Here is a 23,049-nt window from a genome sequence, read left to right on the forward strand (position 1 = left end):
TGCAGAACTTTGAAATTGTAATGTCTACTTGTGAAAACCTGCACCGTTTGGAGAGTACAGCCTTGGTATTGATTCATAAGCTGAGGTATCCATGGTTAGAAGTACCCTTCATCTACTTACCTTCAGGAGAGGTTTCTGGTGGATCCTCCAACTCTCCTTATGTTGTGGAGTGGACTTCGAGGGGTGTGGAAGGTTTCACTTGTAAACTGACAGTGCGCAGTGGTGACCCATACTGCTTCTCCGGACCCGCGTTGCTGCGCGGAAAATAAAACTAACCTCAGCTTCTTGGAGGAGGGACTAAATGGACTCCAATGTGATATCCGGGGATGACGTCGCAATGGAGTCGTACGATTCTCTCTACTGATGTTCAGAGGTATGGCTGAAGAAACTTTTTCTGGAGATTTCTGAGATAAGGATTCTGCGGCTAGTCTGTGTCTCTACTGGACAAGGCGTTTACGAAGGCAAGTAACTTGTTCATGTAGCTTTGCACCACTTCAAAGAGTGGAATGAGTCTGCCATTGTCTCCAGTGGCATGCTAACTGGCACACTGAAGCAGTTATTGGGGAACGTTTTTTGGATCCAGACTTAAGTAATTCAAAAGGTACAAATCTGTAGACATTGTACCCACCATAAAGTTACCCAAGGTGAGTAATTTGGTCAGCACATTCAGCAGCTCCTGTGGAATGTTACTGTGCTGGTAGAATGCATTTATTGGTCAGTAAACTGAGTACTGTCAGCGCATTATAGTAACATCTATAAGTGCTTAGAAATCACATCTGAAGCGCTATATTAAACAAGCATTTACAATGCAAAGGGTCTTGCGTTTGCTCATATTAGAGCTGATCGCGTTGTAAACTCCTAACCCGACTTTTCACCTATCGGGCAAAAGTGCAATTGTGTACACAACCCGAAAAAGTGAAATTAACTATGTAAAGCTCTCAACTTCTGCCAAATTAGAGAAAAAGTAGTCCACGAGCCCGATGGAAAACAGCGAGCCTCGCATGTTTTCTGTACTTGGTCGCTGCGCTCGAGGAGGGCTAGCCACCGGAAAAGGCATGACGTATGTTTGCCTTTGACTAATGAAAGCAAACCGATTTTATTAGGCAAGCCCACGAACCAATAAAAAACATGAAGTGCCCTTTTCTAAATACAGGGATGTGGAATTCCTATCGCCCGACGCCCGGGACATCTTGTTTGGGGTCAAGGGCAACAAGTTTTTATGTTTACTTTGTCCTTGGGACAAGTAGGCCCAACCCTCTGCAGCACAAACCCTTTGGCTGCCTGTTTACAGAGTGGAACTCTCTGCAGTTGAGGTAATGTGTTTCCAAAAGATAATGCTGTTCGAACTTGTATTTATGGTTCATTATTTGAAAGCCTTCATTATTAGGGTGAGTGCTGTAAATAAATGTTTTGAGGTCACACTTCACTACTGACGTTGGTTCCAGTACAAAAAAAAAAAAACGTGTATACACATGTTTGAAAAGTTTAGGCTATGAGGCTAAGTATAATGCTCCCAGAATGCTCTCTGATTAGATGCAAATGAAGTGTCATTTAGTAAAATATGTTGATGCATGCTAGTATTTCCCAAAAATATTTCTAATGGAAAATCAGTGTAACCATTTTCAACACGATTATGGGAAGCATGAAAATAAACAAACACTGACAAAGCCAACTGATCTGACATATTTTTATAAGTCTTTTAGTTTCATCAATGCGTGTCTTGTTTTGACATGGCATTTGTAACACTTTTTATTGTTGTGGGAGCTACCTGGCCCTCAACATTGTAACAAACACTGGCAAAAAAAAAAAGAAAAAGTTTTTGAACTCTAAAAGCACACGTTGCCACCAGTGGCATAACAAAGACCCGCAGCTGCCCTCCAGGGTGTCCCTTCAGCACAGCCCCTGCCCTGAGTGAGTCTGGAGAGGGGGCTCCTCCATGTTCTTTGCAAAGGGGCACCCTCCAGTTTCGTTACGTCACTGATTGCCACTGTAGTTCCCGACACTGAACAAAACTACTTTGTGTGCCAAAATGCTCCTTGTGGAAGAGCAGAATGCGATCACTCACAGTAAAGCCAGCCGAAAGAGAGAGAAATAGAAGTTTAATAAAAACAAAATGTCTTTGTTAACACCAGACCTAATTAGGGACCAAGACCCACATGTAGGTAGCTTTTTGCATGTCGCAAACAGCGACTTTCGCTGTTTGCGACGTGCAAAAAGCACATTGTGATGCACAAACCCAGTTTTGCGATTCGGTAACCTGGTTACTGAATCGCAAAACGGGTGTGCGACTCGGAATTAGGAAGGGGTGTTTCCTTCCTAATTGCGACTCGCAGTGCAATGTAAGATTGTTTTGTGACCGCGAACGGGGGCGCAAACCAATCGCAGTTTGTCCCCATTTCAAATGGGTGCTAACACTTTCGCAAAAGGGAAGGGGTCCCCATAGGACCCCTTCCCCATTGTGAATGTCACTGTAAAAAAAATTTCAGGGCAGGCAGTGGTCCTGCGTACCACTGCCTGCTCTGAAAAAATGAAACGAAAACGTTTCATTTTTCGTTTTTGTAATGCATCTCGTTTTCCTTTAAGGAAAACGGGCTGCATTACAAAAAAAAAAAACTGCTTTATTGAAAAGCAGTCAGAGACACGGTGGTCTGCTGTCTCCAGCAGGCCACCATCCCTGTGAGGGCCGCCATTCGCAAAGGGGTCGCAAATTGCGACACACCTTATGATTATTCATGAGTTGGGCATTTGCGAAGCCCTTGTGAATCACAGATGGTGTCAGGGACACCATCCTACATTCGGATTTGCGACTCGCAAATTGCGAGTCGCTCTGACTCGCAATTTGCGGGTCGCAAATCTGAACCTACCTACATGTGGCCCCAAATTCTTAAAGAAAGTCACAAAAGTACACCCATGGTATATGCCGTACCCCTATAAAATATTTGTGAACTGTATTTTAGCATGGGTAAATACGATGTGTAGATGTGCTCATGTGAAAATCTATTGAGCATTTGCAAGTTCATTTTCCCTCCAGCCACTTTCTTCCCAATCCTGGAAGAAGTTCTAATTCTGCCATTGTCAGGAGTAAATGTCCAACCTTTCTTATTATGGGAAAATATTAGAGAGAAGCTGGTGAAAATCTTAAAAACATGCAGGTTAGTAGGTTTGCAGACTCAAAGGCATTCCAGCCCTGGAACTATTGCTTACTGCTTCCTCCAGCCCCAGTATGCAGATCTGCAGAAAGGTGGCAAAATAAGGAAATTGCTACAGTAGGGATTGAAACTGCAAGTATTCAAGCCCTACTATGGTAGTAGCCCTGGCATAATCAGAGAGGCTATTATCAGAGCTCTTACATAATGAGATTGCTGCCATAATTTGTCGCCACACTACATGGCACCAAAAGGGACAAGTAGATCTTTTTACAGGACAAGTAGATTTGAAAAGCAACCTGTCCCCTGGACAAGTATATATTTTAATAAATTCCACACCCCTGAAATACAAAAGCGCCTTGCTGCGATACGCATGCGCGAGCGCATGCAACGCAGGCTCGACCTTAAAAATATATATATATATATATATATAGGTACACCTTCTTTTAGTCCTATTTCCAAGATTTTTCCAACTTGTATTTGTCAGTGCAAAAAGTAAAAGTTTTCCTTTATTCAGTTCATTAAGGATCTTTTCCCTTTTTTCTGAGGCAACTGGCTAGCTGCTGTTCGACTCAGTGTTGTATTTTTATCAATAAACCTAACTCGATAGAGAAGAAAGTTAACCTTTAATACCAGTCCTCTGACAACTGTCTTCATTTAATTGATAACTCCTGCCTCCCCAGTGTAGCCACAGTATATTGGAGGCATATTTCTTAGTATAAGATCCTGAGTAGTACAGCGAACCCTAGAATTATTTGCTAGAAAAAAAATCTCAGAAAACACTATGCTAATTCATAAAGTCCAGAGCTGTCGGTGCACCATTTACAATGTATCGACTAACGATATCCAATATATTCAGTTATTTTATTTACAAATCTTCACATCCAAATTCCAGTTCATGTGACACATAATTATATGTTAATTCTCCTGTGAACAATTTTACATTTTAGGGATAGAAAAACATTTAGAAAAATGTCACTTGAAAAAACAACAAAAATAAGCTGTTCCTCCAGGGAAAGAAAACATTTTTAATACAAACACATGCTGTGGTCAAATGTATTCCCCAAACCTACTTTTTAAAGAACAATGAAGACAAAACAGGCCAGTGTTAAGCTGAAATTGCATTCTGGAACAGTGGAATACTTTCGATTTTAAAATAGCTGTACAAGCAGTGATGACATTTTACAAATATGGCAGACAAGGCTGCTACATCCCAGCACATTTTATTATACAATAATTTGTAATAATTAAAACAATTTGAAGTATTTGATATTTTAAGCTCTTGCTAGAATGCCTATGCATGTCTAATAGTTTGAATGTGAGAGGTTCCTATGATGCTGTTAGTACTTGTAGATCTTGTAAAAGTAAATTGTTTAAAAATGTGTAATGGAAGAAATGGTCAAGGGTGTTAGTGGAGCATTTATTGCTGTGATGTTGAGAGACCACAGAAAAGGTAAAGTTGGGGTAATTGTCACTCAAGAGAAACGTAATGTGTCAAGAATGTGTTCTTACTGCAGGTTTGTAACTGCTTTATAACACTGTTGTAGGAAGTTGGCTCTGTATGTACTATTTCAAAGTAAGAAATAGCATGCACAGAGTCCAAAGGTTCCCCTTAGAGGTAAGATAGTGGCAAAAATAGATAATTCTAATGCTCTATTTTGTGGTAGCGTGGTCGAGCAGTAGGCTTATCAGAGGGTAGTGTTAAGCATTTGTTGTACACACACAGGCAATAAATGAGGAACACACACTCAGACTTACTCCAGGCCACTAGGTTTTTATAAAGAAAAATATATGTTCGATGGCATCTGTCGCTGTAGATACGCATGTTCTGCAATAGCTCGCCATCTGGTGTTGGGCCGGAGTGTTACAAGTTGTTTTTCTTCGAAGAAGTCTTTCGAGTCACGGGACCGAGTGACTCCTCCTTTTGTCTCCATTGCGCATGGGCGTCGACTCCATCTTCGATTGTTTTTTTTCCGCCATCGGGTTCGGACGTGTTCCTGTCGCTCCGAGTTTCGGAACAGAAAAAATAGTTAATTTCGGAAGATTTTCGTCGGTATTGTTGCGTTCGGGATCGGCGTACTTACATTCAACACCGCATCGAAGATCGAAGAGCTCCGGTGCCCTTCGGGGTAGTTTTTCGATCCTCCGTCGGGGCCTGGTCGGCCCGACCGCGTGCTGAGGAACGCCGATGGAACGGACCCCTTTCCGTTTCTGCCCCAAATGCCACAATAAATACCCCTACACAGACCAACACTTGGTCTGCAACCTGTGCCTGTCACCTGAGCACAGCGAAGACACCTGCGAGGCCTGTCGTGCGTTCCGGTCCCGAAAAACACTCCGAGACCGTCGAGCCAGAAGACTTCAAATGGCGTCCGCACCGACAGCCCGACGGGAGTTCGAGGAACAGGAAGAGGAAGGTACCTTCTCGATCCAAGACTCAGACTCCGAAGGATTCGACGATACACAAACCGTGAGTAAGACGTCGAAAACCACACAAAGAAACATTTACAAGGCCCAGGGAACGCCACTGCCACCAGGCCATGGCTCAACCCATAAAATCGGTGACCGACCGTCGGCACCGAAAAAGGCCCAAACGGTGCCGAGATCGTCCGACTCCGGTCGAGACACCGGCACGCAGCCTTCTCGGGACCGAGAAAGTGCTGGAGACAAGCCTCGACACCGAGATGCCGGTGTGGACACGGCTCGACGCCGAGACAGCGGCACCGAAACAGATCGACGCCGAGAGGTTTCGGCCCCGAAAAGAAAAAAAGTCACCTCGGAGCCGAAAAAACACGCAGACAAAGTTTCCACGCCGAAACAAACTGCAAGCGACCCAGCTTCAGGCTCTTATACAGAAGAGCACTCGCTAACCTCCCAAATGCAGAAGCATAGGTTTGAGGAAGAGCTACAAGCAACTGATGCGGACCATACGCAAAAGCGTATCTTCATTCAGCAGGGGACAGGAAAAATAAGCACCCTTCCCCCCATTAGGAGAAAGAGAAGGTTGGAGTTCCAGACGGAACAAGCACCACAACCAAAAGTGGTGAAAAGAGTTACACCACCACCCTCTCCTCCGCCCGTGATTAACGTTTCACCAGCACAAACGCCATCACACTCCCCAGCTCACACCACCATGAGCCAGGGTGACCAAGACCAGGACGCATGGGACCTATACGACGCCCCAGTGTCAGATAACAGCCCAGAGGCATACCCTACAAAACCATCTCCACCAGAAGACAGCACCGCGTACTCTCAGGTGGTGGCTAGAGCAGCACAATTTCACAACGTAAGCCTCCACTCAGAACAGGTCGAGGATGATTTCTTGTTCAACACACTCTCCTCCACCCACAGCTCCTACCAAAGCCTGCCTATGCTCCCTGGTATGCTCCGGCACGCAAAAGACATATTTAAGGACCCGGTCAAAAGTAGGGCAATCACACCAAGGGTGGAAAAAAAGTATAAGCCGCCTCCTACGGACCCGGCTTTCATCACAACACAGCTGCCACCAGACTCTGTTGTTGTAGGAGCAGCTAGGAAAAGGGCCAACTCTCACACATCTGGAGATGCACCACCCCCAGATAAAGAAAGCCGCAAGTTTGATGCAGCTGGTAAACGAGTCGCAGCACAAGCTGCAAACCAGTGGCGCATCGCGAACTCCCAGGCACTACTTGCGCGCTATGACAGAGCCCACTGGGACGAGATGCAACATCTCATTGAACATCTGCCCAAAGACTTCCAAAATAGGGCAAAACAAGTGGTTGAGGAGGGACAGGCCATCTCCAACAACCAGATCCGCTCCTCCATGGACGCTGCAGATACAGCTGCACGGACAATTAATACATCTGTAACTATCAGAAGGCATGCATGGCTCCGAACGTCTGGATTTAAACCAGAGATTCAACAAGCAGTTCTCAATATGCCTTTTAATGAAAAAGAACTGTTCGGTCCAGAAGTGGACACAGCGATTGAGAAACTCAAAAAAGATACGGACACTGCCAAAGCCATGGGCGCACTCTACTCCCCGCAGAGCAGAGGGAATTACAGCTCATTCCGTAAAACGCCCTTTCGAGGGGGGTTTCGGGGTCAAAGCACACAAGCCAGCACCTCACAAGCCACACCGTCCAGTTACCAAGGACAGTATAGAGGAGGTTTTCGGGGACAATATAGAGGAGGGCAATTCCCTAGAAATAGAGGAAGATTCCAAAGCCCCAAAACCCCTACTACTAAACAGTGACTCACATGTCACTCACCCCCTCCACACAACACCAGTGGGGGGACGAATAGGTCATTATTACACAGCATGGGAAAAAATCACTACAGACACTTGGGTTCTAGCAATTATCCAACATGGTTACTGCATAGAATTTCTACAGTTCCCTCCAAACATACCACCAAAAGCACAAAATTTAACAACACACCATTCCAATCTCCTAGAGATAGAAGTGCAGGCACTATTGCAAAAGAATGCAATCGAATTAGTGCCAAACACACAAATAAACACAGGAGTTTACTCACTGTACTTTCTGATACCAAAGAAGGACAAAACACTGAGACCAATCCTAGACCTCAGAGTAGTCAACACTTTCATCAAATCAGACCACTTCCACATGGTCACACTACAAGAAGTATTGCCATTGCTAAAGCTGCACGACTACATGGCAACTTTAGACCTCAAGGATGCTTATTTCCATATACCAATACACCCATCGCACAGGAAATACCTAAGGTTTGTATTCAAAGGAATACATTACCAATTCAAGGTACTGCCTTTCGGATTAACAACCGCACCAAGAGTCTTTACCAAATGTCTAGCGGTAGTCGCTGCACACATCAGAAGGCAGCAAATACATGTGTTCCCATATCTAGACGACTGGCTAATCAAGGCCCATTCGTTAATAGAGTGCTCAAATCACACAAATCATATCATACAAACCCTCTTCAAACTAGGGTTCACCGTCAATTTCACAAAATCAAAAATTCTGCCACGCAAGGTACAACAATACCTGGGAGCCATAATAGACACATCAAAAGGAGTAGCCACTCCAAGTCCACAAAGAATTCAAAATTTCAACACCATCATACAACGCATGTATCCAACACAAAAAATACAAGCAAAGATGGTATTACAACTCCTAGGCATGATGTCATCATGCATAGCCATTGTCCCAAACGCAAGACTGCACATGAGGCCCTTACAACAATGCCTAGCATCACAGTGGTCTCAAGCACAGGGTCACCTTCTAGATCTGGTGTTAATAGACCGCCAAACTTACCTCTCGCTTCTGTGGTGGAACAACATAAATTTAAACAAGGGGCGGCCTTTCCAAGACCCAGTGCCACAATACGTAATAACAACAGATGCTTCCATGACAGGGTGGGGAGCACACCTCGATCAACACAGCATACAAGGACAATGGAACGTACATCAAACAAAACTGCATATCAATCACCTAGAACTTCTTGCAGTTTTTCAAGCACTAAAAGCTTTCCAACCAATAATAGTTCACAAATACATTCTCGTCAAAACAGACAACATGACAACAATGTATTATCTAAACAAGCAGGGAGGGACGCACTCCACGCAGTTAAGCCTGTTAGCACAAAAAATTTGGCATTGGGCAATTCACAACCAAATTCGCCTAATTGCACAGTTTATACCAGGGATACAAAATCAACTCGCAGACAATCTCTCTCGAGATCACCAACAGGTCCACGAATGGGAAATTCACCCCCAAATACTGAACACTTATTTCAAACTCTGGGGAACACCTCAGATAGACTTGTTTGCGACAAAGGAGAACGCAAAATGCCAAAACTTCGCATCCAGATACCCACACAAACAATCCCAAGGCAATGCCCTATGGATGAACTGGTCAGGGATATTTGCTTACGCTTTTCCTCCTCTCCCTCTCCTTCCTTACCTGGTAAACAAACTCAGTCAAAGCAAACTCAAACTCATATTGATAGCACCAACTTGGGCAAGGCAACCCTGGTACACAACGCTGCTAGACCTATCAGTGGTACCCTGCATCAAATTGCCCAACAGGCCAGATCTGTTGACACAGCACAACCAAAAGATCAGACACCCAGATCCAGCATCGCTGAATCTAGCAATCTGGCTCCTGAAATCCTAGAATTCGGGCACTTACAACTTACCCAAGAATGTATGGAAGTCATAAAACAAGCAAGAAGGCCATCCACCAGGCACTGCTATGCAAGTAAATGGAAGAGGTTTGTTTGCTACTGCCATATTAATCAAATACAACCATTACACACAACTCCAGAACATGTAGTGGGTTACTTGCTTCACTTACAAAAATCTAACCTAGCTTTCTCTTCCATTAAGATTCACCTTGCAGCAATATCTGCATACCTGCAGACTACCTATTCAACTTCCCTATATAAAATACCAGTCATTAAAGCATTCATGGAGGGCCTTAGGAGAATTATACCACCAAGAACACTACCTGTTCCTTCATGGAACCTAAATGTTGTCCTAACTAGACTTATGGGTCCACCATTTGAACCCATGCACTCCTGCGACATACAGTTCCTAACCTGGAAGGTGGCATTTCTCATCGCCATTACTTCCCTGAGAAGAGTAAGCGAGATTCAGGCGTTTACTATACAGGAACCTTTTATACAACTACACAAAAATAAAGTCGTCCTAAGGACCAATCCTAAATTTTTGCCAAAGGTTATTTCACCGTTCCATCTAAATCAAACAGTGGAACTTCCGGTGTTCTTTCCACAGCCAGATACCGTAGCCGAAAGGGCACTACATACATTAGATGTCAAAAGAGCATTAATGTATTACATTGACAGAACAAAGAACATCAGAAAGACTAAACAACTCTTTATTGCATTTCAAAAACCTCATGCAGGAAACCCAATTTCAAAACAAGGTATAGCCAGATGGATAGTTAAATGCATCCAAATCTGCTACCTTAAAGCTAAACGACAGCTGTCCATTACACCAAAGGCACACTCAACCAGAAAGAAAGGTGCTACCATGGCCTTTCTAGGAAACATCCCAATGCAAGAAATATGTAAGGCAGCCACATGGTCTACGCCTCACACATTCACCAAGCACTACTGTGTAGACGTGTTATCCGCACAACAAGCCACAGTAGGTCAAGCTGTATTAAGGACATTATTTCAGACTACTTCCACTCCTACAGGCTGATCCACCGCTTTTGGGGAAATAACTGCTTACTAGTCTATTGCAGAACATGCGTATCTACAGCGACAGATGCCATCGAACTGAAAATGTCACTTACCCAGTGTACATCTGTTCGTGGCATCAGTCGCAGTAGATTCGCATGTGCCCACCCGCCTCCCCGGGAGCCTGTAGCAGTTTGGAAGTTACCTTCAATTATTTATATATGTATCATCTCAACCTTAAATAAGTGCATACTTAGTCACTCCATTGCATGGGCACTATTACTACAATTCAACTCCTACCTCACCCTCTGCGGGGAAAAACAATCGAAGATGGAGTCGACGCCCATGCGCAATGGAGACAAAAGGAGGAGTCACTCGGTCCCGTGACTCGAAAGACTTCTTCGAAGAAAAACAACTTGTAACACTCCGGCCCAACACCAGATGGCGAGCTATTGCAGAACATGCGAATCTACTGCGACTGATGCCACGAACAGATGTACACTGGGTAAGTGACATTTTCATTTCTTAGTTTATTTTAAGAACCACAGGTTCAAGATTTACAAGCAATACTTTAAATGAAAGATATTTCACTCATGTATCTTAGGAACTTTTAATCATCACAATAGCATTTACAGCAAAAATGGCAATAAACTATTTTAAAATTGGACACAGTGCAAAAATCAACAGTTCCTGGGGGAGGTAAGTATTTTGTTAGGTTCACAGGTAAGTAAAGCACTTACAGGGTTCATAGTTGGGTCCAAGGTAGCCCACCTTTGGGGGTTCAAGGCAACCCCAAAGTTACCACACCAGCAGTTCAGGGCCAGTCAGGTGCAGAGGTCAAAGTGGTGCCCAAAACACATAGGCTTCAATGGAAATAGGGGTGCCCCGGTTCCAGTCCAGCAGGTAAGTACCCATGACTTCGGAGGGCAGACCAGGGGGGGTTTTGTAGGGCACTGGGGGGGGGGGGACACAAGTCGGCACAGAAAGTACACCCTCAGCGGCACACGGGCGGCCGGGTGCAGAGTGCAAACAGGCGTCAGGTTTGAAATAGTATTCAATGGGAGACCCGGGGGTCTCTTCAGCGATGCAGGCGGGGGGGAGGGGCTCCTCGGGGTAGCCACCACCTGGGCTAGGAAGAGGGCTGCCTGGGGGTTGCTCCTGCACTGGAGTTCGGTTCCTTCAGGTCCTGGGGGCTCTGGGTGCAGTGTGTTTACCAGGCATCGGGTTCCTTGAAGCAGACAGTCGCGTTCAGGGTGAGCCTCTGGATTCCCTCTGCAGGCGTCACTGTGGGGGCTCAGGGAGCTCAACTCTGGCTACTCACGGGCTCGCAGTCGCCGGGGAGTCCTCCCTGTAGAGTTAGTTTTCTGCAGGTCGAGCCGGGGGCATCAGGTGCAGAGTGGAAAGTCTCACGCTTCCGGCGGGAAACATGTGGTCTTTAAAAGTTGCTTCTTTGTTAAAAAGTTGCAGTTTCTTTGGAACAGGGTCACTGTCCTCTGGAATTTCTTGGTCCTTTTAGATGCAGGGTAGTCCTCTGAGGCTTCAGAGGTCGCTGGACCCTGGGGGATGCGTCGCTGTTGCAGTTTTTCTCGAAGTGGGGAGACAGGCCGATAGGGCTGGGGCCAAAGCAGTTGGTGTCTCCGTCTTCTCTGCAGGGCTTCATGTCAACAGTTCTTCTTCTTCAGATTGCAGGAATCTAGTTTCCTAGGTTCTGGAGTGCCCCTAAATACTGAATTTAGGGGTGTGTTCAGGTCTGGTAGGGCAGTAGCAAATGGCTACTGTCCTTGAAGGTGGCTACACCCTCTTTGTGCCTCCTCCCTGTGCGGAGGGGGCACATCCTTATTCCTATTGGAGGAATCCTCCAAAATCAAGATGGAGGATTTCTAAAGGCAGGGGTCACCTCAGCTCAGGACAACTTAGGGGCTGTCCTGACTGGTGGGTAACTCCTCCTTGTTTTTCTCATTATCTCCCCTGGACTTGCCGCCAAAAGTGAGGGCTGTGTCCTGGGGCAGGCATCTCCACTAGCTGGAGTGCTCAGGGGCATTGTAACACGAAGCCTGAGCCTTTGAGGCTCACTGCTAGGTGTTACAGTTCCTGCAGGGGGTAGGTGTTTCCCTTTGGGGAGAGGGACACAGACCCACCTCTAACCCTATTGGTCCCTGTTCTCCAAACTAGGATGGAGGATTTTGCAAGGACGGAGTGGGGGGAGGGGGTTCACCTCAGCTCTAGAAACCTTAGGGGGTGGTCCCAGCTGAGGTGGTCACTCCTCCCTACTTTACCTAATTTTTTCACCTGACTTGCCAAAAAAGTTGGCCTTTGTCCAGAGGCCCTGTTACAAGAGGCCTGAGCCTTTGAGGCCCACCGCCAGGTGTTCTTGTAGAGGGGAGGTGTGAAGCATCTCCACCCAGGACAAACTTTGTTTCTGGCCACCAAGAGCACCTAAGCTCTCACTCCATGTTGTCAAACCCATCTGGAAGTGGCAGGCTGGCACAGACTAGTCAGTCATGCACTAGCAGTTTGGCTAACATACATGGTGCATCTCAAGATGCCCTCTGGGTGCATTTCTCAATAAATCCAACACTGGCATCAGTGTGGGTTTATTGTGCTGAGACGTTTGATACCAAACTTCCCAGCATTCAGTGAAGTCATTATGGAGCTGTGGAGTTCGCAATGACAAACTCCCAGACCATGTACTCCATATCGCCACACTGCACTTAAAATGTCTAAAAATCGACTTAGACACTGGAGGTATATATTGCTCATGCAGCTATGCCCTCACCTGTGGTATTGTACACCCTGCCTTAGGGCTGTAAGGCCTGCTAGAGGGGTGACTTACCTATGGCACAGGCAGTGGTTTGTGGGCATGACACCCTGAGAGGGATGCCATGTCAACTTAGCCTTTTTCTCCCCACTAGCACACACAAGCTGTAAGGGCAGTGCGCATGTTCTTGGTGGGGGGGGGGATCTCCCCATGGTGGCATAATACATGCTGCAGCCCATGGGGACCTTCCCTGGTCATAAAGCCTTTGGTACCATGGGTACTTTTTACAAGGGACTTAGCTGTGTGCCAGGGGTGTGCCAGTTGTGGAAACAATGGTACAGGTTTTGGGAAAGAACACTGGTACTGGGACCTGGTTAGCACACACTCAGTCAAAGTTGGCATCATTATGAGGCAAAAAGTGGGGTATAACCCTGCCAACAAGGGCACTTTACTACAGTTATGTAAAAGAATAATCAGTTGAACTGTATTTGATATATACAAGTCATGCACAACATGCCCTGTGTATTGAAATTACCTTTGTACTTCTGTTTATATGTTTTGAAATAGATTTTCAGCGTGTGTCAAGGTAAGCCAGAGATCCACTGTGCATGCTAGCCATGTTAGAGAAATATTTCTGATGTAGGTGTGACAAAGAATTATTCTGTTTCTTTTAAAACTTTCTCATTTTAAAACTTTTTTTCTTTGTCTTTTGAATTTTTTTCCAGGCATACTAATCCAGTTGTGGAAAATGGACAGACACATCCGTGCCAAAAAGTTATACAGGAAGTAAGTGAAACGCCGTACTAATATGCCATCACATAAAAACAGTTTACCTGTAATCCTCCCAGTAGGGCCTGACTACTTTGTATTTTGCCTAAAGACTTGGACATAGGGTCATAGGGCTTTATAAAAAAATCTTGTGTCTTCCATTGATAAAATAATTGTTGCCAATTTTCCTGAACATTTATCTTCTCTGTTTTTGCACTATGTGTGGGGGAATCGAGTAAAACAGTAGAATCTAAAAAGTAGGAGGCATCCAGAAAGTGTATACAGGGAGTTATGTATTGGTCTGCTGTTGGTTGCCCATTTGATGGACAGGAAAAATTACTGAATGCTTTTTATTCTGAATGATACATGTAATTGCAGATTCCTCACATTTTGATCTCTCTCGAGCACCAGACTGGGTCCAAAAACATTTTCCAACATTTACTTGTGCATGTTAATAGGTGGCACCATCGGACTGTAAAAAACACGTCCCATCTCTAGAAATAAAAATGTGGTGGTTCATAATGATGTCACCCGTGTGCAGACATTGGTTCTTTTTTCCCCAAACTTTGTAAATTATTCACCATCTGCCTAAACTTTTTTGTTGGTGTTTTTCTAGGGTTGTCATCGCCAAAGACTCCTTTTTCTGATGGATACAACTACCTGTGGATTCCTCACCTTATGGATTCTCCCAATGTGCCAGCATTCGACTGACATTTTTCTTCCCAGCTCTGCACGTCGACGAGGACGTCACAATTGCCCGTATCCGTCTGACGTCATCATGGCAATAAAAGGTCCTCGCCGGCGTGCTGACGTCAGTTCCTTTTTTTCTGTGCCTTCGAAGTATAACGGTTTTCTCCTAGCTCTTGGCAAAGGCTACTGTTGTCAAAGGTGTTGATTGTTGTTAGTGTCTTCCCCCTTGGAAATCTGGTTTTAAACCTTGTCGGGAGTGCGGGTGTTGCATGTCTGTGACCGATCCACACAATGATTGCCTCTGGTGCTTGAGTTCTGAGCACGGCGTAGAGGAGTGTGGGTCCTGCCAGAAGACGAACCTGAAGGTGCTCAAGGAGAGGGAGGCTAAATTATTTTTGGCCAAGGCGAAGAAGGACAGGAGTCATCAGAGGTCTTCAGGAAAATCCTCGAAGTCTCACAAAAAACAGCGTTGACATCATTCCCAACGTCATTCGGATAGAGGTCAGTCTCGTTCAAGATCTCCATCCAGTCAGCATCGTGAGAAGTGAGTCTGACGGTGACTCCACAGCAGAGTCCTCCAGTGCCTGCAGTTTTCGAGGTGGTTGAACCTCAGGGAAGTCCTCGCTTTTCACCTGGAGCACAGTCGGATGTTCCAGATCCGACGCCATAGGAGGAGCAGCAGTATCCTGCTTTTCCCACTCCGGGAGCGGATCCGGCGGCATTTCTGAATGCCATGTTTAATATCTTTAACACCATGGCTCCTGGTGGTTCACCGGCTGGTCCCACAGGTCCCTTGGCCTTTACATTGGGCGCTCTGGCTCCATACAAGCTGTAGTGAATATAGGTAGGTTTGACCACTGACTTTGTGTTTCACCACTGTGCATATTAGTTGTTAAATGTTCACCAGTTGCAGATTACATTTTGTATTCAGTTTAGCTGCCTATTGGCTTTATTGTGGCGTTGGACATTGCAGTTGGGACATTGCAGATGAGCTGTGTTTTTCCACATGGTAAACTAAGCTTGTTTCTTCGTATTTCTCTCATCGAACACGAACAGTTCATGATAAGAGAGCACATATTTTTTATTTTTCTTCAGTGCAGGGAACAGGTTGGCCTTGGAAGAGGGAGCCTTGAAATCTTGGCCAATTTTCAACGTTTTTTTCTTCCAACTGTGACCTGCAGTAGCCAGCATGTTTTGAATATTTACATCTGAGAGGGAAGGGCTTTTCAGAAGGCTTTTTCCATGATTGTTTAAGCCATAAAAGAGGGCTCCGGGCAGTAGCGAGGGGAATTTCCGAGACCTCAGTCAGGATTGGAAGTCAAATGCCTGACATTTTCCCGTGAGGGTGGAAATCTTTCTTGCAGTTGAATAGGGGTCATCAACTTGCTGGCATGAGAGAGCATTGACAGGCCCTACGGTGATGAATTTTGGCTTTATCCTTTGTTTTGCATTTATGTTATAATATAATCACATGTTCGATGGCATCTGTCGCTGTAGATACGCATGTTCTGCAATAGCTCGCCATCTGGTGTTGGGCCGGAGTGTTACAAGTTGTTTTTCTTCGAAGAAGTCTTTCGAGTCACGGGACCGAGTGACTCCTCCTTTTGTCTCCATTGCGCATGGGCGTCGACTCCATCTTCGATTGTTTTTTTTCCGCCATCGGGTTCGGACGTGTTCCTGTCGCTCCGAGTTTCGGAACGAAAAAAATAGTTAATTTCGGAAGATTTTCGTCGGTATTATTGCGTTCGGGATCGGCGTACTTAGATTCAACACCGCATCGAAGATCGAAGAGCTCCGGTGCCCTTCGGGGTAGTTTTTCGATCCTCCGTCGGGGCCTGGTCGGCCCGACCGCGTGCTGAGGAACGCCGATGGAACGGACCCCGTTCCGTTTCTGCCCCAAATGCCACAATAAATACCCCTACACAGACCAACACTTGGTCTGCAACCTGTGCCTGTCACCTGAGCACAGCGAAGACACCTGCGAGGCCTGTCGTGCGTTCCGGTCCCGAAAAACACTCCGAGACCGTCGAGCCAGAAGACTTCAAATGGCGTCCGCACCGACAGCCCGACGGGAGTTCGAGGAACAGGAAGAGGAAGGTACCTTCTCGATCCAAGACTCAGACTCCGAAGGATTCGACGATACACAAACCGTGAGTAAGACGTCGAAAACCACACAAAGAAACATTTACAAGGCCCAGGGGACGCCACTGCCACCAGGCCATGGCTCGACCCATAAATTCGGTGACCGACCGTCGGCACCGAAAAAGGCCCAAACAGTGCCGAGATCGTCCGACTCCGGTCGAGACACCGGCACGCAGCCTTCTCGGGACCGAGAAAGTGCTGGAGACAAGCCTCGACACCGAGATGCCGGTGTGGACACGGCTCGACGCCGAGACAGCGGCACCGAAACAGATCGACGCCGAGAGGTTTCGGCCCCGAAAAGGAAAAAAGTCACCTCGGAGCCGAAAAAACACGCAGACAAAGTTTCGATGCCGAAACAAACTGCAAGCGACCCAGCTTCGGGCTCTTATACAGAAGAGCACTCGCTAACCTCCCAAATGCAAAAGCATAGGTTTGAGGAAGAGCTACAAGCAACTGATACGGACCATACGCAAAAGCGTATCTTCATTCAGCAGGGGACAGGAAAAATAAGCACCCTTCCCCCCATTAGGAGAAAGAGAAGGTTGGAGTTCCAGACGGAACAAGCACCACAACCAAAAGTGGTGAAAAGAGTTACACCACCACCCTCTCCTCCGCCCGTGATTAACGTTTCACCAGCACAAACGCCATCACACTCCCCAGCTCACACCACCATGAGCCAGGGTGACCAAGACCAGGACGCATGGGACCTATACGACGCCCCAGTGTCAGATAACAGCCCAGAGGCATACCCTACAAAACCATCTCCACCAGAAGACAGCACCGCGTACTCTCAGGTGGTGGCTAGAGCAGCACAATTTCACAACGTAAGCCTCCACTCAGAACAGGTCGAGGATGATTTCTTGTTCAACACACTCTCCTCCACCCACAGCTCCTACCAAAGCCTGCCTATGCTCCCTGGTATGCTCCGGCACGCAAAAGACATATTTAAGGACCCGGTCAAAAGTAGGGCAATCACACCAAGGGTGGAAAAAAAGTATAAGCCGCCTCCTACGGACCCGGCTTTCATCACAACACAGCTGCCACCAGACTCTGTTGTTGTAGGAGCAGCTAGGAAAAGGGCCAACTCTCACACATCTGGAGATGCACCACCCCCAGATAAAGAAAGCCGCAAGTTCGATGCAGCTGGTAAGAGAGTCGCAGCACAAGCTGCAAACCAGTGGCGCATCGCGAACTCCCAGGCACTACTTGCGCGCTATGACAGAGCCCACTGGGACGAGATGCAACATCTCATTGAACATCTGCCCAAAGACTTCCAAAATAGGGCAAAACAGGTGGTTGAGGAGGGACAGACCATCTCCAACAACCAGATCCGTTCCTCCATGGACGCTGCAGATACAGCTGCACGGACAATTAATACATCTGTAACTATCAGAAGGCATGCATGGCTCCGAACGTCTGGATTTAAACCAGAGATTCAACAAGCAGTTCTCAATATGCCTTTTAATGAAAAAGAACTGTTCGGTCCAGAAGTGGACACAGCGATTGAGAAACTCAAAAAAGATACAGACACTGCCAAAGCCATGGGCGCACTCTACTCCCCGCAGAGCAGAGGGAATTACAGCACATTCCGTAAAACGCCCTTTCGAGGGGGGTTTCGGGGTCAAAGCACACAAGCCAGCACCTCACAAGCAACACCGTCCACTTACCAGGGACAGTATAGAGGAGGTTTTCGGGGACAATATAGAGGAGGGCAATTCCCTAGAAATAGAGGGAGATTTCAAAGCCCCAAAACCCCTACTACTAAACAATGACTCACATGTCACTCACCCCCTCCACACAACAACAGTGGGGGGAAGAATAGGTCATCATTACAAAGCATGGGAGGAAATCACTACAGACACTTGGGTTCTAGCAATTATCCAACATGGTTATTGCATAGAATTTCTACAATTCCCTCCAAACATACCACCAAAAGCACAAAATTTAACAACACACCATTCCAATCTCCTGGAGATAGAAGTGCAGGCACTATTGCAAAAGAATGCAATCGAATTAGTGCCAAACACACAAATAAACACAGGAGTTTACTCACTGTACTTTCTGATACCAAAGAAGGACAAAACGCTGAGACCAATCCTAGACCTCAGAGTAGTGAACACTTTCATCAAATCAGACCACTTCCACATGGTCACACTACAAGAAGTATTGCCATTGCTAAAACTGCACGACTACATGGCAACTTTAGACCTCAAGGATGCTTATTTCCATATACCAATACACCCATCGCACAGGAAATACCTAAGGTTTGTATTCAAAGGAATACATTACCAATTCAAAGTACTGCCTTTCGGATTAACAACCGCACCAAGAGTCTTTACCAAATGTCTAGCAGTGGTCGCAGCACACATAAGAAGGCAGCAAATACATGTGTTCCCATATCTAGACGACTGGCTAATCAAAGCCCATTCGTTAATAGAGTGCTCAAATCACACAAATCATATCATACAAACCCTCTTCAAACTAGGGTTCACCGTCAATTTCACAAAATCCAAAATTCTGCCACGCAAGGTACAACAATACCTGGGAGCCATAATAGACACATCAAAAGGAGTAGCCACTCCGAGTCCACAAAGAATTCAAAATTTCAACACCATCATACAACGCATGTATCCAACACAAAAGATACAGGCAAAGATGGTATTACAACTCCTAGGCATGATGTCATCATGCATAGCCATTGTCCCAAACGCAAGACTGCACATGAGGCCCTTACAACAATGCCTAGCATCACAGTGGTCTCAAGCACAGGGTCACCTTCTAGATCTGGTGTTAATAGACCGCCAAACTTACCTCTCGCTTCTGTGGTGGAACAACATAAATTTAAACAAGGGGCGGCCTTTCCAAGACCCAGTGCCACAATACGTAATAACAACAGATGCTTCCATGACAGGGTGGGGAGCACACCTCAATCAACACAGCATACAAGGACAATGGAACGTACATCAAACAAAACTGCATATCAATCACCTAGAACTTCTAGCAGTTTTTCAAGCACTAAAAGCTTTCCAACCAATAATAGTTCACAAATACATTCTCGTCAAAACAGACAACATGACAACAATGTATTATCTAAACAAGCAGGGAGGGACGCACTCCACGCAGTTAAGCCTGCTAGCACAAAAAATTTGCCATTGGGCAATTCACAACCAAATTCGCCTAATTGCACAGTTTATACCAGGGATACAAAATCAACTCGCAGACAATCTCTCTCGAGATCACCAACAGGTCCACGAATGGGAAATTCACCCCCAAATTCTGAACACTTATTTCAAACTCTGGGGAACACCTCAGATAGACTTGTTTGCGACAAGGGAGAACGCAAAATGCCAAAACTTCGCATCCAGGTACCCACACAAACAATCCCAAGGCAATGCCCTATGGATGAACTGGTCAGGGATATTTGCTTACGCTTTTCCTCCTCTCCCTCTCCTTCCTTACCTGGTAAACAAACTCAGTCAAAGCAAACTCAAACTCATATTGATAGCACCAACTTGGGCAAGGCAACCCTGGTACACAACGCTGCTAGACCTATCAGTGGTACCCTGCATCAAATTGCCCAACAGGCCAGATCTGTTGACACAGCACAACCAAAAGATCAGACACCCAGATCCAGCATCGCTGAATCTAGCAATCTGGCTCCTGAAATCCTAGAATTCGGGCACTTACAACTTACCCAAGAATGTATGGAAGTCATAAAACAAGCAAGAAGGCCATCCACCAGGCACTGCTATGCAAGTAAATGGAAGAGGTTTGTTTGCTACTGCCATATTAATCAAATACAACCATTACACACAACTCCAGAACATGTAGTGGGTTACTTGCTTCACTTACAAAAATCTAACCTAGCTTTCTCTTCCATTAAGATTCACCTTGCAGCAATATCTGCATACCTGCAGACTACCTATTCAACTTCCCTATATAAAATACCAGTCATTAAAGCATTCATGGAGGGCCTTAGGAGAATTATACCACCAAGAACACCACCTGTTCCTTCATGGAACCTAAATGTTGTCCTAACTAGACTTATGGGTCCACCTTTTGAACCCATGCACTCCTGCGACATACAGTTCCTAACCTGGAAGGTGGCATTTCTCATCGCCATTACTTCCCTGAGAAGAGTAAGCGAGATTCAGGCGTTTACTATACAGGAACCTTTTATACAACTACACAAAAATAAAGTCGTCCTAAGGACCAACCCTAAATTTTTGCCAAAGGTTATTTCACCGTTCCATCTAAATCAAACAGTGGAACTTCCAGTGTTCTTTCCACAGCCAGATACCGTAGCTGAAAGGGCACTACATACATTAGATGTCAAAAGAGCATTAATGTATTACATTGACAGAACAAAGAACATCAGAAAGACTAAACAACTCTTTATTGCATTTCAAAAACCTCATGCAGGAAACCCAATTTCAAAACAAGGTATAGCCAGATGGATAGTTAAATGCATCCAAATCTGCTACCTTAAAGCTAAACGACAGCTGCCCATTACACCAAGGGCACACTCAACCAGAAAGAAAGGTGCTACCATGGCCTTTCTAGGAAACATCCCAATGCAAGAAATATGTAAGGCAGCCACATGGTCTACGCCTCACACATTCACCAAGCACTACTGTGTAGACGTGTTATCCGCACAACAAGCCACAGTAGGTCAAGCTGTATTAAGGACATTATTTCAGACTACTTCCACTCCTACAGGCTGATCCACCGCTTTTGGGGAAATAACTGCTTACTAGTCTATTGCAGAACATGCGTATCTACAGCGACAGATGCCATCGAACTGAAAATGTCACTTACCCAGTGTACATCTGTTCGTGGCATCAGTCGCAGTAGATTCGCATGTGCCCACCCGCCTCCCCGGGAGCCTGTAGCAGTTTGGAAGTTACCTTCAATTATTTATATATGTATCATCTCAACCTTAAATAGGTGCATACTTAGTCACTCCATTGCATGGGCACTATTACTACAATTCAACTCCTACCTCACCCTCTGCGGGGAAAAACAATCGAAGATGGAGTCGACGCCCATGCGCAATGGAGACAAAAGGAGGAGTCACTCGGTCCCGTGACTCGAAAGACTTCTTCGAAGAAAAACAACTTGTAACACTCCGGCCCAACACCAGATGGCGAGCTATTGCAGAACATGCGAATCTACTGCGACTGATGCCACGAACAGATGTACACTGGGTAAGTGACATTTTCAATATTTGCTGTGTACATTGCAGTTGAGAATCACTTTGATATATTTTCCTTTCATTGGTGTGACTATTTTTAAACTTGTGCCTCTGACCAACTAATCTCCTTTTTTAGGAACCTCGTGGTGTAATAATAATAAATGTCTTCTTTAAATTTAGAAGTGCATTCCAGAGATGTTTGTCAGCTCGGTTATTAGTGAAAGCAAAACACAAGCCGGCGCTGTTTACGCCGTTTTATCCTGCGGAGGGTGTTGGTCCGATGCCGATGGTATCGTCTGGAAGACCTTTGACGCTGATGTCGTTTCCTACTGATGACGTCGCCCCAGGTTCGATCGATGCCGGTGAAGCGGCCCGAGAATCCACGCCGCCGATCGAGTCGGTTCCGGCGCCGGATGAATCCGGAGATTGAGGTGTCTCTGCTGGTAGTCAGTCAAACTTGAAGCCGATGTCGGCGAATTCCATGTCGACGCCGTGATTAGAGGCCAGGTTAAGATCTAGGCGAAGAGCACTGAGGCTCTTAGAGGAGCAGGAATAGCACAGACAGCTCCTGGAGGAAGGAGAAATTGCTGAGCCCCTGGGGGACTATCAGGGCTTGGACTCTGCAAGTGGTTTAGACACTTCCCCTCAGTGGGATCTAGCCTCTCCAGGGGAATACACAGAAGAGGCGGCCTCTTTTCATTCAGTGGTAAGAAAGGCAGCAGAGTTCCTGGACCTCGCACTTCCTGCTGCAGAGGTTAAGACCAACATCTTGACTGAGGTCCTGCATCTTGCTTCAGCTGCTGCGGAACCACTTCTTCCTTTTAACAATGCTCTTACCGAGCCCATTCTGGAAGAAGCCTGTGACGTCGTCAGCTGTCAACAGATCAGTGGCAAGAAGGTACAGGGTGGCTCCGGGACATCCAGGGTTCCTGTCACAACATCCCACTCCGGAGAGTCTGGTGGTCCAGGCTTCTTGCTCCTCTCGTTCGACTCCAGGTTCCTTCCCTGCTACACCTTCAGACAGGGAGTCCAAGGGTATGGAGCAGTTGGCCAAAAATACCTTTTTATCCTGCAGCATGGCCCTCAAATCTGCCCATGCGACTTGCGTATTGGGCAGGTACATTCATGCCCTGATGGACGCAGCTAAAACTGTGGTACCTGATCTGCCTCTAGAATTGAAGGGACTC

At 46.0% G+C, this 23,049-nt stretch overlaps 1 protein-coding gene across 3 annotated transcripts in view; it reads left to right on the forward strand.

The window, feature by feature from the left end:
- Positions 1 to 23,049, forward strand: part of TNPO3 (transportin 3) — a 991,461-nt gene that overhangs the window by 666,299 nt on the left and 302,113 nt on the right. For all 3 annotated transcript variants that reach the window (XM_069229384.1, XM_069229382.1, XM_069229383.1), the window contains exon 15: positions 13,794 to 13,854. In XM_069229384.1, the coding sequence (XP_069085485.1) occupies positions 13,794 to 13,854 (61 nt within the window). The remainder of the gene's footprint in view (positions 1 to 13,793; positions 13,855 to 23,049) is intronic.

This window comes from Pleurodeles waltl, chromosome 4_1 (assembly GCF_031143425.1).
Source record: "Pleurodeles waltl isolate 20211129_DDA chromosome 4_1, aPleWal1.hap1.20221129, whole genome shotgun sequence".
In the NCBI taxonomy this organism is placed as follows: Eukaryota; Metazoa; Chordata; class Amphibia; order Caudata; family Salamandridae; genus Pleurodeles; species Pleurodeles waltl.